Genomic DNA, 13,909 nt, shown 5'->3' on the forward strand with positions numbered 1-13,909 from the left:
ATCAAGAACATTCTATAAAATTTTATGTAGTAACAGATTAGTTGCTATAAGCAATTCTCTTATCCATGGTTTAACTGCTTGTTAGAGTACATCAACCCCTTTCTTTTATCTGTAATACAATATTTATGTTATTACTGCAATTGTTTTTGTTAATCTTTCTTATTTAGCCAAATGTAAAACTATAAAAGTTTAATACAGTTAGAGGCTTATTACACAATAGTAATAATTACATTTCCTAAATCAAAAGTCAGTTTACAGGGATTGACATGCTTCTGAAATTTTGCGTAGGTAGCATAACCATTCAGTACTCTTTAAAACTAATTGTATTTTTATAAACTACAGAGTTAACATCTTAAAAGGAATTTTCTTACTCACCAACTGGAGACATTTCAGGAACACTAGCAACATAAGGGCCATCCAAAAACTTTGGCTCATTATCATTAATGTCCTGAACTTTGATAATGAATTCAGATTCTGGCTCCACTGGCTTTCCCGTAACAATATCCACAGCTTGAGCACGTAATGTATAGAATGGTTTTTCTTCTCTATCCAGACTTTTAATAGCATGGATGTCACCTGTAGTGTCATCAATTGTAAAAATTGTACCAGCACCATCACCCAAGAGTGTATATTTCACAGATCCAATTCCCTTGTCCACGTCAGAGTGAAGCTGTAAAATACAAAGCATAGAACACATTTTTTTATTGTGTGAATGTAAAAACAAGTTATACAAGACACTTGGATATTACCTCATTGTAATTATAACTTCATGAGTAAGCTATCATATAAACTATATTTAACTAATCTGCTGCCAAATAAATTACATTAAATATTTATTTAGCTTAAAAAAAGTGCCTGTAGATTTTTAAGTAAATTTGGCATAACATATTTGTGTTTATCTGTTTAAACAAGAATTATAGTTTTCTTGATACTTTTCTAACGTTCTGGCCTCATTAGGAGGACATTTTTCAAAGCTTGGAAAGAGATACAGTAGTGAGAGACAAAGGCACCTACTGTATGTACTGCTTGATCCTCTGTTATGGGGGAGAAGTGGTATCATCGCACATTATGTACAGCATGACCCTGGCAGTGTGTGGCAAGTGACTGCTGCTATGCATCACTGTGATTATCGGCACTGTTATTTGTAAGTACGCCGATATACTGAGCAATGTATGAACGGTCTGTGGCACTGGCCACTCTGACACCTGCAGCTATTTCGATACCTGCAGCGATACCTGCAGTGATTTCAATAGCTGCAGGTGTCATTGCCCATTCACCACAGCAGGGACATCTCTGCATAGGAGATGTCGTGAGAGTAGCAAGATCTCACGCATGATTAGTGAGCAGGCCAGGTAGTGAGACACAGTGCATCAGCATTAGACAGGCACAGGGCCATCTTTTCATATGGGCTCAATAAGAACATGCCCAAGGGCCCAAGAAGTATAAGGGCCCTAGGCTGATAGCTGAAAGTCCCCTCTTTCCAAAAGTACCAGTTATTTTAAAATCGGCCCTGGGGAACCAGAGATATCTGACATCAAAGCAGTAGTCCCCATTTGAGCCTGTTAATTGATCTTCCCAGCCAGATATCTCAGGTTCTGTCTGACGTAGAGTTTTTCTGAGGGTATACTCCAAAATCTGGGACTTTCCCCTTTCAGAGGACACTGGCAGCTTGTCTCTACTATTCCCAAAACCAGAAAGATCAGCCTTCCAGCAGCCGGTCCCTGTTCTAGCTCCACATGCCTGGTATGCTGTTTTATATATTCGTTGGTGGATTGCTCTGGCTCCTGATCTCTGATCCCCTAGTCCCCAATACCTCCTGAAAGATGGGACTCTCTAATATTTTTATCCCAATGAAAGCTAAGAAATCTATTTCCAGAAACTGGAGATATCTACAGTCAAGCAAGCTGCCCTCCCACCAGAAAATGATGAATATTAAGCTAACTCCACTATCCACCCCTACTCTGCGTATTAAACACCCCCTACCACCCTGGAAGTCATGTACTGGGGCCCCTTCATTCAGCCTAATACCCCCTTCTACAGTTTAGTGTTCTCCCCACGGGCCCATCTCCCACCATCTGTGCAGTAAAGGAGTAATTAGCAGATATTACTGCTCCAGGTCCTACATGCTGAGCAGAAGACAGAACACCCCCTACCTCCCACAGGACATTGGAGCTGCTGCTTATAGCACCTCCCACCCCTACCACTGGAGGATGGGTAGGGGGCCCAGTGCATTGCTGTGCCCAGGGGCCTAGACTGCTGTTAAGACTGCCCTTCACAGGCATTGCGAGAGGAGGGAGTTGTCACTAGTCACTCCAGCAGCTGAGATGTTAATACATCTCGGTGCTAATGCTTTCTGCTTTATCTGAGGAAAGAGGTGAAGCAGGGAGAGCCATACCAGCACGATATGTACCGGTAACATACGTCTGCCCCAAAGTACCAACCAATCAGCTTCTAACTGTCATTTTTCAAGCACAGACTGTAACATAGAAATTAGGAGCTGGTTGACTGGTACTGTGTGTCTCTGTACTTTATCTCTCTCCAACCTCCCCTATCCAGTGTAAAGAAAATCAATTACTATTTTTGATACACAGTAACTGCAAATTGCAGCTCTTTAATATTATAATAACATTTACACTTTGGGTAATTGACACTTGATTACCATTTATTTCAGTTTAGTCTCTACCATTTTTTCCTTGACATGGCTGAAGAGTCTACAATCAGTGATCATTTCTGCATTTTTTGGTACTTAAAACATGTGGTACGCTTCTGCTAATATATACTGTATGCTGATTGCCAAGAGAGTCACAAAAATGTGTTAACTGCTTCTGATTTACTGATTGTGGATCTTAGGCTGATAGGGGATTTCTTCATTGGCTGCACATATATTACATCATTTTCTGAGCATTTTTTTCATTGCATTATTTTGCAATTTTTTAATACCACATGGGAAAGAAAATTATACCTGCTGTAAGTTTGCTTAATTAAGTCAAGACTAATACACATCTTTTTTTCACTATAAAAGCAAATGTTATTAAGTGTTTCTTGTGCTTCTAACTTGGTTGTGTTTAAGTTCATCTGGATGTATATACTACACATAGCATACTGTGCTCCAGGTCTATATGTGACTGGTGCAGATATAGATTATATTTCTGACTCAGTATATGAACACAAATGCACTATTCTTTGTACAGTTTTTTTTAAAGCTGTTTTTGTGCATATGCATCCAACTAAGCATGAGACCCTAAACTGGAAATTATTACATCACATTAAATGTTTTTATTTTACCTTAATAGAAATCAAAATGATCAGCATTCATAAGAGCTGAGCTGGTCATTGTCCCTTTTCATACTTTCTAATGTTTTTACTGAATAAAGGTGAGGATTCATTGTAACTATTTCTCCTTTATCCCTGATCTCTCATTATCTTAGCAACCCAATCTATATCTGCAGCAATGACAGTCTTATATAAAACATATCCAAAATATGTTCAACCAATTCAAATAAAAATGAATGCAATAAGAAATTTCATTTTCTCAAGACAGCTTGCAAGCTGCTCACATCACGGTTTAGCTCCCCTATAATTCACTATTTCCTCCTTCACTACTATAACAAGTGGATATATTGTATGTAATGGTTAGAATAAAGGGTTCAAATGAACAAACAATGTTTTGCACATTTAACTGAGGCATTTTTGAGTGAACAGAAGGAATATTTTTTTCTGTGTTTAAAAAAAAACATCTACTGGTAGATTTACACAGCCAAATTTCCTCCAGGATTTATGCCTTGAGATCTATTGAGGAAGTTGCATCCTTTATATCCCTGTGATTGTCAAACCAGCCATTTAAAATCTTGAATTTTACATGAGTCAACATTTGAACCAGAAATATTCTTGGTCATAAGAGTTGGAGACCATACTTTAGTTTGCATAAACGCCGACATACGGTTGTCGGAATTTCCAACGGAATATAATCAAGAGCTTTTTTAGACGGCTCTTAAGGAATTATGTCTAATTAGTTCCAAGGCAGTGTCTACAAAAACACTATCATTTTATAGATATTATTTCTAAAAAGGAATACCATTCTAGCTCCAGTTAGGAGCCCGAATATAGGAGCTCCACCTATTAAATCCAGATAAAGGAGACTTTGATTAATCCCTATTTTGAGGTTACGATCTGCCATATAAAATTATCAAGAGCGAATTAGCCTTTTTCCCTATATGTGTTACCCCTGATGAAGTCGATAAGACGAAACGCATTGGGGTTGTCAGTCAAAAATACACACCCTAGTTTGTGAAGATACTCCCTTCGAGCTCGCACCTTGAAAAAGGTGAGGGAGTATCCAGAATTCCATCTTACAAACATGTTGGTTGTGGCTGTATTTTATGGATATAATTTTATATTTTGAACTGTGTATCAAAATTCATATGTTTTATCATATGTTATTAAAATAACTTTTTATTAATTGGCCTGTTGGCCTCTTGTTTGGGTGACTTTTTGGTGAGGGGTGTCTGTTACAGGTCCCCAGATCTAAACATCCTACAGTCCACATTTTCCGACGAAATAAACGCTGGAAGAACTGTGTAATCACACTTCATTATTAGCGCACTTGGGAATCTGTGTTTTTCTTTGTATGTTTTTGAGGTCTCCCAACAAAGATCTCTCCCAGTGTGTCGCTCCTGAGTTGGCGCAAGATAAAGATACTTTTGTGTTTATATATATATATATATATATATATAAAAAATGGAGATATTGCCCATAGTATCAAATTCTAGCTATAATTTTCTATAGTGAACAAGATTAATGATAACAAGAATCTAGAAACTAGTTTAGTATGGGTAATACCTCCATTTTTCCGTTGCAAAAATTGTAGCAATTACCTTAGTCTCTTTTATATAGCTCTCTCTTTCCCACTGGAAGATTTACAACCATCATACAACATTCACTAATATTATTTATACTAAATTAAATCTCACTTAACCCCACTGGTATTAGTAAAATGACCCAAATTGTCTATATCTAATATAAAATCTTAGGGGGTTATTAAGATTTATTACCTAAAATCCAGAGCATCTGATTGTGTTTATTCCAAAAATGTAAAAGGGCAATATTTTTACAAGAATATCATGGTAAGTAAAACCACTGCCATTACATTTTCGGCATTAACATGATCGTAAGTGCTGGATTTTAGAATCCAACACTTAGTAAATAAATCAATGTTTTTAAAAACCACTGATTTTTTTTAAAGATAATATGTTCCATGTGCAGTCTTGAAAAAATAGCTTATTTAAATCCAGTAACAAAATCACTATAAAAAATTGTTTTCAAAATCCCTGCTACAAAAACAAATTCCTTAGTGTCATTTCTGTAAAATCGCCTGATTCAATTTCATTTGTAAAATGTTCTACTTGACCTCTATAAATTGTTTCCAATTTACAAGATTGACCAATTTTTTTTATTAATTTACAGGATTGTTGTTTTGTCAATTTTGAAGATCATAAATATCCCTGTAATTTGTAAACTTTTGAAGTAGTTGTCCACAAATTCCCCTTGAAAATTTTCATTAGTCCTTTTCCTGTATTTCATCTAACCTTGAAAATAGAACTTTTAGAACCTAAACAATAGTTTCTGTTCAGTAGCTCAGTTTTCCTTTCTAGGTTATGTACTTTTCCATTTACACATCCTCTCTAAGGGGCTGATTCTCAGTTGCAGTTAGATTTTCTACCTTGTGCTAATGCAAGATACTATTTGTCTAATATTTGGGTCCATGGCGCCTGCAAGCAGACTATTGTGCCACCCATTGATTTTATAGTAATCACTGCAACTGTCATAAATAGCACTTGCACTAGCGCCATGCTAAGAGATCTATCAGAAACAGGCTTCTCTTCCCAATATGCATGACTCAGAAATGCAGAGATTTAGATACAAGCCCACAACAATCCCAAACGTCAGGGCAGTTACATGCGATCTCATTGTCACTGCCCAATAACAGCTCTACAATGGCCAAATTCAGCAGAACTCAATATAGGCTGCACATAAACAGAAATGTATCACTTCACGTGTGCTTTGTTTGCAAAAACTTGCCATTTGTGTCCATTATACTACAGAGATATGTCCAACTCAGCATCAGTAAATTAGACCACATAGATACTATTTCTAGTACCTTAACCAATTACGGCCTAATTTATGTTTGTATGCAAATGCACATGCATCTGCATTTTTCTAGGTCACAGAACTGTTAATCGTCACAAGTGAAGCAATCCAGGAAAGACGATAGGTGCCCACCAGAGCTATCACAAAGTCCTTTGCATTTGTGTACTCGTACGCAGCACAGATGCAATAACAGGTAACATCAACTTCTAGGGTTGACCTATGCAGTGCTTAGAGAGGTCCTAGAGAGGTGGTGGAACTAACCCCCCTCCCCACGGTGCCCGTGCAACAAAGGTATTGCGCGCGTCGTAGGCGCGCGCCACAAAAAGGGGCGTGGTCTCAAAAAAGGGGCGTGTTACACAACAGTAATAATGCCCACAGTAGTAGCACCCCATAATACACATAATGCCCACAGCATATAATCCGACTCACAGCTCCTCCCTCCCGGCACATGTAAACTCTGACAGTTTACCCCTCCCAAACAAATAATCCCTAACACAGTTTATCCTCCCCAGCACATAATCTCTGACACAGATCCCCCTTCCCCAGCACATATAATCCCACATACAGCTCCCCCCTGCACATTTATTCCCCGACACAGGTCCCCCTTCCCCAGGACACATATAATCCCACATACAGCTCCCCCCCAGCACATTTAATCCCTCGCACAGCTCCCCCTCCCCAGTACATGTAATCCCACATACAGATCCCCCCCGCACATTTAATATCTGACACAGCTCCCCCTTCCCAGCACATGTAATCCCACATACAGATCCCCCCCCGCACATTTAATACCTGACACAGCTCCCCCTTCCCAGCACATGTAATCCCACATACAGATCCCCCCCCGCACATTTAATACCTGACACAGCTCCCCCTTCCCAGCACATGTAATCCCACATACAGATCCCCCCCGCACATTTAATACCTGACACAGCTCCCCCTTCCCAGCACATGTAATCCCACATACAGATCCCCCCCACACATTTAATACCTGACACAGCTCCCCCTCCCCAGTACATGTAATCCCACATACAGATCCCCCCCCGCACATTTAATATCTGACACAGCTCCCCCTCCCCAGTACATGTAATCCCACATACAGATCACCCCCCCGCACATTTAATACCTGACACAGCTTCCCCTCCCCAGTACATGTAATCCCACATACAGATCACCCCCCCGCACATTTAATACCTGACACAGCTCCCCCTCCCCAGTACATGTAATCCCACATACAGCTTCACTCCCCCCCCACATTTAATTCCTGACACAGCGCACAACATCCCTCCCTCTTCCGACACCCCGCTCTTTCCTACCTCTCTCTCTCCTTGTGCCAGTACTCCCGTCTATTGCCCCTGCCATTGAGAGCCACCAAGAGCGTCAGCATGGGTCTCCTGTCCTCTGTGCCTTTACACGGCAGGAGAGACAGACATGTGGAGATGCATTGCCTGAATCTCGCCGCCGCGGCCAGCGACGCTGTAGGAGGGAGGGGAACTCGTGGAGGTGGGCTATAAGGTAGTCCTAGTCCTGGCCGCCCCTACCCATCTATTAATGTGGGTGGCGCAGCGCACAATGAGAGGCGGGGATGGTCTACTCTAGTCAGTTAGGCCGGGTAAAGTGGGCTGGAGGTGGCGGAACTAGTTCCGCCTCCCAATACAACTGACAGAACGCAGTTCCGGCCCGTTCCGGCCCACTTTAACCTCTGGACCTATGGATACGCAGACTGGCCGAGGCAGTAGCGACACTGGTGCCATGCTTCTCTGCATCCATGATCACAGCTGAAGCAGATACACACCTCAAAAATGGTCATGACACTCCTGCTTTTTTGCCACCACTCCCTCATCAACAAATGGTCCCTTCCTGTACAAACATGGATTAGTCCCATAGTATACTGATATTTGTGTTTATTTATGCTACTGTACATCATGTTTTGCACTTCAAACAAAACTCAAAGTCAACCATGTAGCAAATTCTTGGGAACAAATATTTTTAAGATAACATTATGATGAGAAAAACATTTTGCACTACAATTTTGTAACATTTATTTAAATAAAATGCATAAATAGTCATAAACTACTCCATTTGCATTTATTTTTTAAGTAACACTTGAGAAGAGATGTTATTTTCTCAAAATAGGCTTTTTATTTGGTATTTTATGCATTGCTTTTAACTTACAAGTTATAGTTCTCTGTATAGAAAGTAATTTATAATGCTAGCCTAACTGACAAGCAGTAAATTCAATTTGAATACATAACTGATTGGTGATAAATGCTGTAATATGTGAGAAATTGCTTCATCATTCTAGGATACACTGTCACTTTGATCACTGATGCACTTAGTGTCTCCATGCAGCATCTTGTCATTTATTGCATGTATATAACAGCTATTTAATATAGCATCTAATGTTTTCTTCTTTTCCAGTCTTTCTATTAATATATTTAGGGAGTTCAGCCACAATGTATATTTAGTCTTAGGGTTAGGGGTCTATTTGTCAAAGCTCAGGGAACTAAATACTAAAATCAATTAGACCTTTTTACAAGATTGAGGGTTTTTTCCTATTTTTAAAGCCCCTTTGCTGATGAAGGCTATTTCTGGCTATCACAAATGATAGCCTTCACTGCGGACATTACCCATGAAAAGTTTAGAGAACATACAGTAATTCATCATTGGCAACTGTGGTAGAAACACTACAACCACTACACTACAATAACTCAGGATGGGGTTAGTCAGTGGTGCATAAAGGATAAAAATGCTTTATAAAGTAAATAAAACATTTTTCCTTTTATCGATATACAGTATATCTATATACAGTGTGTGTATGCGTGTGTGTGTGTGTGTATATATATATATATATATATATATATATATAAGTTAGCCCCCTCACATACACTTCATAAGGAAAAAGGTTACTGAAACATTGGAAGCATAGTGCTGTGTATGTTATACTTTTATTGGAGTCATTAGAGTCCTTGGCGTGCTGCCCTTATGAAGAGTGTATATATAAATACCTCCTAACCGTCCCAATTTTAATGGTACAGTCCCATTTTTGGGCAATGTCCCACCTGCAGGCCACAGTGGAGATGGCAGTTGGGAGGCTCCCTGTCACTCTGCTCTGTATAGCAGAGCAGCGGTGAATAGCTGCTGTGTGCATGTGTACAGCATCTATTCAAGTGAAACAGAGGGACTGTGGGCATACCAGCAGCTCACAGAGCACTGGGCATGCCCCACAATGATGAAAATGAGGGCATGGCTTGTGATTGTGACACTCCTTTGAAACCATGCCTCCTTTTACATAGACCATGCCACCTTATATCACTGTGGTATTTGTGATTAGTAAGCATAATAATACAGAACATATTATAGCAGGTTTACATTTTTGAAAATATAAGTATGACTGTCCTTTGAGAGGTACAGGAAGCTTTATGTATTTATAGTAAGTTTCAAAAACAACCAGATACAGAAATACTGTCTAACAGTAAAAATGGTTTTGTATTAGTTAAACACATACTGTATGAGGCATATTTGAAAGACAGCGACAGACATATTATGGAAAGGAAATGGAGATTTCAGACTAGCAAATCTTTTGTAGTTATACAGATGTAGCCACCTTTATCTTGACCGATTCTCCGCCTAGATGGACGTTTAGTCACGCTAAGGCGATAGCTTAGCTTGCTGAGTTTAATCACAGGCAAGCGCATTGAGGCGATTCTAGATACTCAGCATGCATTACACATCTCCACCACTGGGTGGCTAATGCTCCACTAATCCAGTACTTTCGATCATATAGCGGCGGATTGATCTACAGCTCTGGCAAATGGTCAGTGACGACTGTAATATTAATAGATGGTGACCAATGGTCAGATGGTGAGAGTTTTCAATATAAATAAATAGTCTATACAGACACAAACGAACATGTTAAAACACTTGTGTATGCAGACGCAAGATTGTGTATGGAGACGCAAGTAATTGTGTAAAAGGAAGTATGTACAATGCATAAACACCGTGCTTTTAAAATACATGTACAGTATGAGCGTCCGAGTTCCCGTGACATTCACTTTATTATTATTTTTTTTCTTTGTTATATATTCAATGGAAGGGTGCACACAGGTTTCACATAAATCTTGTCTTGTAACCTGATCGAAACTCCCTACCTGTCTACTGCATGAACTGTGCAGGCTCCCTGGGGGGAAGGGGAAAGTGGGATGGGGGAACGCCAGGCAGTGGAAAACACTGTTTTCAAAGAACGGGCCAATGCTGAAGGAGCGTCAGAATCCCCTAGCTAAAATACACAGGGTCGATAGGGATAAGCGAGGTCTATGCACATAACGTTACACCAGACCCAATTGCATTACAAAGTGAAAAAATGTCCGAGGCACATGAACCCCCATTTTGTAGAATTATGTGCATAGACCTCGTTTAACCCTATCGCCCCTGTGTATTTTAGCTAGGGGATTCCGACACTCCTTCAGCACTGCCCCAAAGCCTGCAAAACCTATGCCGTCACTCGCTCCATAGCTGAGTGCTGACACAAGGTGGATGTTCATGTGCCTTGGACATTTTGTCACTTTGTGATGCGATGGGGTCTGGGGTATCATTAAGTGCATAGACCTCGCTTATCCCTATCGACCCTGTGTATGTTAGCTAGGGGATTCTGACGCTCCTTCAGCATTGCCCCGTGACCTACAAAATCTGCTGTTACTTGCTCCATAGCCGAGGGCCTCCATGGGGCAAGGAGTCACAGGCGGTAGCCATTTCAATTGAGTCTGCACTGCTACAGAATTGTATGTGTACCGTATGGTGCATAGAACCTTAATATTACAATCACTCCTGCAGCTTTTCCCTGGTTTATGTGAATAACTCCCTCCCTGTCTACTGCATGACCTGTGCAGGCTCCCAGGGGAGAAGGGCGATGGGCTAGCGGCAGGCGGTGGAAAATACCGTGCTTTTGAAATGCAAGTACTGTATGAGTCCAAGTCCCCAGTATGTTCTTCTAGTGTACTAATTAGCACGAACAGCTTGTAATGTACAGTTGCAAGTTTAATCTTTCTATGTTTAATGGAGAGATAAAAGCACCTCCCTAAGTTCCTAGATGCCAAATCACCGTCCTTAGTATCTCTGTACAGTATGTACTACTAGTGTACTAATTAGCACGAACAGCTTTTAACTGGATGCCAAATCACTGTAATTAGTATCTCTGTACAGTATGTTCTATTAGGATACTAATTAGCACGAACAGCTTGTAACATACAGCGGCAAGTTTAATCTTTCTATGTATAATGGAGAGAGATAAAAGCTCCTCAGTAAGTTCCTGGATACCAAATCACCGTACTTAGTATCTCTGTACAGTATGTTCTATTAGGGTACTAATTAGCTGTTTGTGCTAATTAGTACCCTAATAGAAAATACTATACAGAGATACTAAGGATGGGAATTTGGCAACCAGGAACTTAGGGAGGAGCTTTTATCTCTCTTTATTATACATAGAAAGATTAAACTTGCCACTGTACGTTACAAGCTGTTCGTGCTAATTAGTACACTAGTAGAAAATACTGTACAGAGATACTAAGTACGGTGATTTGGCATCCAGTTAAAAGCTGTTCGCGCTAATTAGAACACTAGTAGAACATACTGTACAGAGATACTAAGGACGGTGATTTGGCATCTAGGAACTTAAGGAGGAGCTTTTATCTCTCCATTATACATAGAAAGATTAAACTTGCCACTGTACGTTACAAGCTGTTCGTGCTAATTAGTACACTAGTAGAACATAGTGTACCGAGATACTAAGGACGGCAATTTGGCACCCATGAATTTAGGGAGGAGCTTTTATCTCTCTCCATTATACTTAGAAAGATTACAATGGAGAGAGATTAAAGCTCCTCCCTAAGTTCATGGATGCCAAATCACTGTACTTAGTATCTCTGTACAGTATGTTCTACTAGTGTACTAATTAGCACGAGCAGCTTGTAACGTACAGTGGCAGGTTTGATCTTTCTATGTATAATGGAGAGAGATAAAAGCTCCTCAATAAGTTCCTGGTTGCCAAATCACCATCCTTAGTATCTCTGTATAGTATTTTCTATTAGGGTACTAAGTAGCACGAACAGCTAATTAGTACCCTAATAGAACATACTGTACAGAGATACTAAGGGGGTAATTCCAAGTTGATCGCAGCAGGAAATTTTTTAGCAGTTGGGCAAAACCATGTGCACTGCAGGGGGGGAGCACATATAACATTTGCAGATAGAGTTAGATTTGGGTGGGTTATTTTGTATCTGTGCAGCGTCAATACTGGCTGCTTTATTTTTACACTGCAATTTAGATTGCAGATTCAACTCACCACACCCAAATCTCTCTCTCTCTGCACATGTTATATCTGCCTCCCCTGCAGTGCACATGGTTTTGCCCAACTGCTAAAAACTTTCCTGCTGCGATCAACTTGGAATTACCCCCTAAGTACGGTGATTTGGCATCCAGAAACTTACTGAGTGTTACGCACACCAGTGCTAACAGGAGTATACCGGTGTATGAACAGAGAGGGAAGCGAAGCAAACGAACTCACAGACAGTATAACATAACATACACAGGAGGTGATGGAATAACTAATAAACACAAAGTGAACAGAGAAGCCCAAAGGCTCAGGAATTGGGTGTCTCCCTAGTGTCAGGAATGCTCAGATGGAATAGAGCGGACAATGAAGCGATGTGTAGTGATTTAACATGTGGAGCACCTGAAATGATGTTGCTAAGAGCAACAGAAAAAACCCCAAAGGGTTACCAACGGGTGTGGGAATAAACTCCTTGGTCAGAGATAGAAATATAGACACAAGGAGAGTATCCACAATCCTAACCCCCACTTGCAGGGCACAGGTTCAGCTTACTGCCACTAAACTGACACCTGAACGCCCTGCACAGTGAGGGAGGATTAAGCAAGCAGGTCTGAGAGTACAGCCGCAAACCTGCTGGGTTCACAGAATAGCAAAAGAACCCCAGCAGGTCAAACAACTGACTCCAGTCTTACTGCTAGGTCCGGATTGGCAGAATGAAGTACCGAATCCCAAGGCCTAATCGCAGTAAGCAACAAGTAAATACAAAGTCACACAGTACTAGCTAACTCTCTGGAACTGACTAACAAACAAAGATTCAGCAGCATTTGCCTAGCCTGAGAGGATGGTTTATATAGCAGGTGCTGTCCACGCCCCACTCAGACCTCACAGACTGTGAGCACAAAACCAGTGCCGGATTCCCTGCCGTGCACAGAGCCTGTAACCACTACACAGTAAAAACCCGGACCGGAGTATCAGCTGCGCTCAGGTTACTTCGCTAACACTTGCCTCCCGGTTGCCATGGCGACGTGGCAGCACAGAGCAGGAGATCCTAACACCGAGGAGCATTTATCTCTCTCCATTATACATAGAAAGATTAAACTTGCCGCTGTATGTTACAAGCTGTTCGTGCTAATTAGTACCCTAATAGAACATACTGTACAGAGATACTAAGTACAGTGCTTTGTCATCCAGTTAAAAGCTGTTCGTGCTAATAGGTACACTAGAAGAACATACTGTACAGAGATACTAAGGACGGTGATTTGGCATCTAGGAACTTAGGGAGGAGCTTTTATCTCTCCATTATACATAGAAAGATTAAACTTGCCACTGTATGTTACAAGCTGTTCGTGCTAATTAGTACACTAGTAGAACATAGTGTACAGAGATACTAAGGACGGTGATTTGGCACCCAGGAATTTAGGGAGGAGCTTTTAT

At 40.6% G+C, this 13,909-nt stretch overlaps 1 protein-coding gene across 1 annotated transcript in view; it reads right to left on the bottom strand.

Annotated features, from left to right (window-relative positions):
- The window catches only part of CDH12 (cadherin 12), a 1,390,824-nt gene that overhangs the window by 316,205 nt on the left and 1,060,710 nt on the right, over positions 1 to 13,909 (bottom strand). The window contains exon 5 of the mRNA XM_063922964.1: positions 376 to 670. Coding sequence (XP_063779034.1) covers positions 376 to 670 — 295 coding nt within the window. The remainder of the gene's footprint in view (positions 1 to 375; positions 671 to 13,909) is intronic.

Source organism: Pseudophryne corroboree, chromosome 5, assembly GCF_028390025.1.
Source record: "Pseudophryne corroboree isolate aPseCor3 chromosome 5, aPseCor3.hap2, whole genome shotgun sequence".
NCBI classification, from domain to species: Eukaryota; Metazoa; Chordata; class Amphibia; order Anura; family Myobatrachidae; genus Pseudophryne; species Pseudophryne corroboree.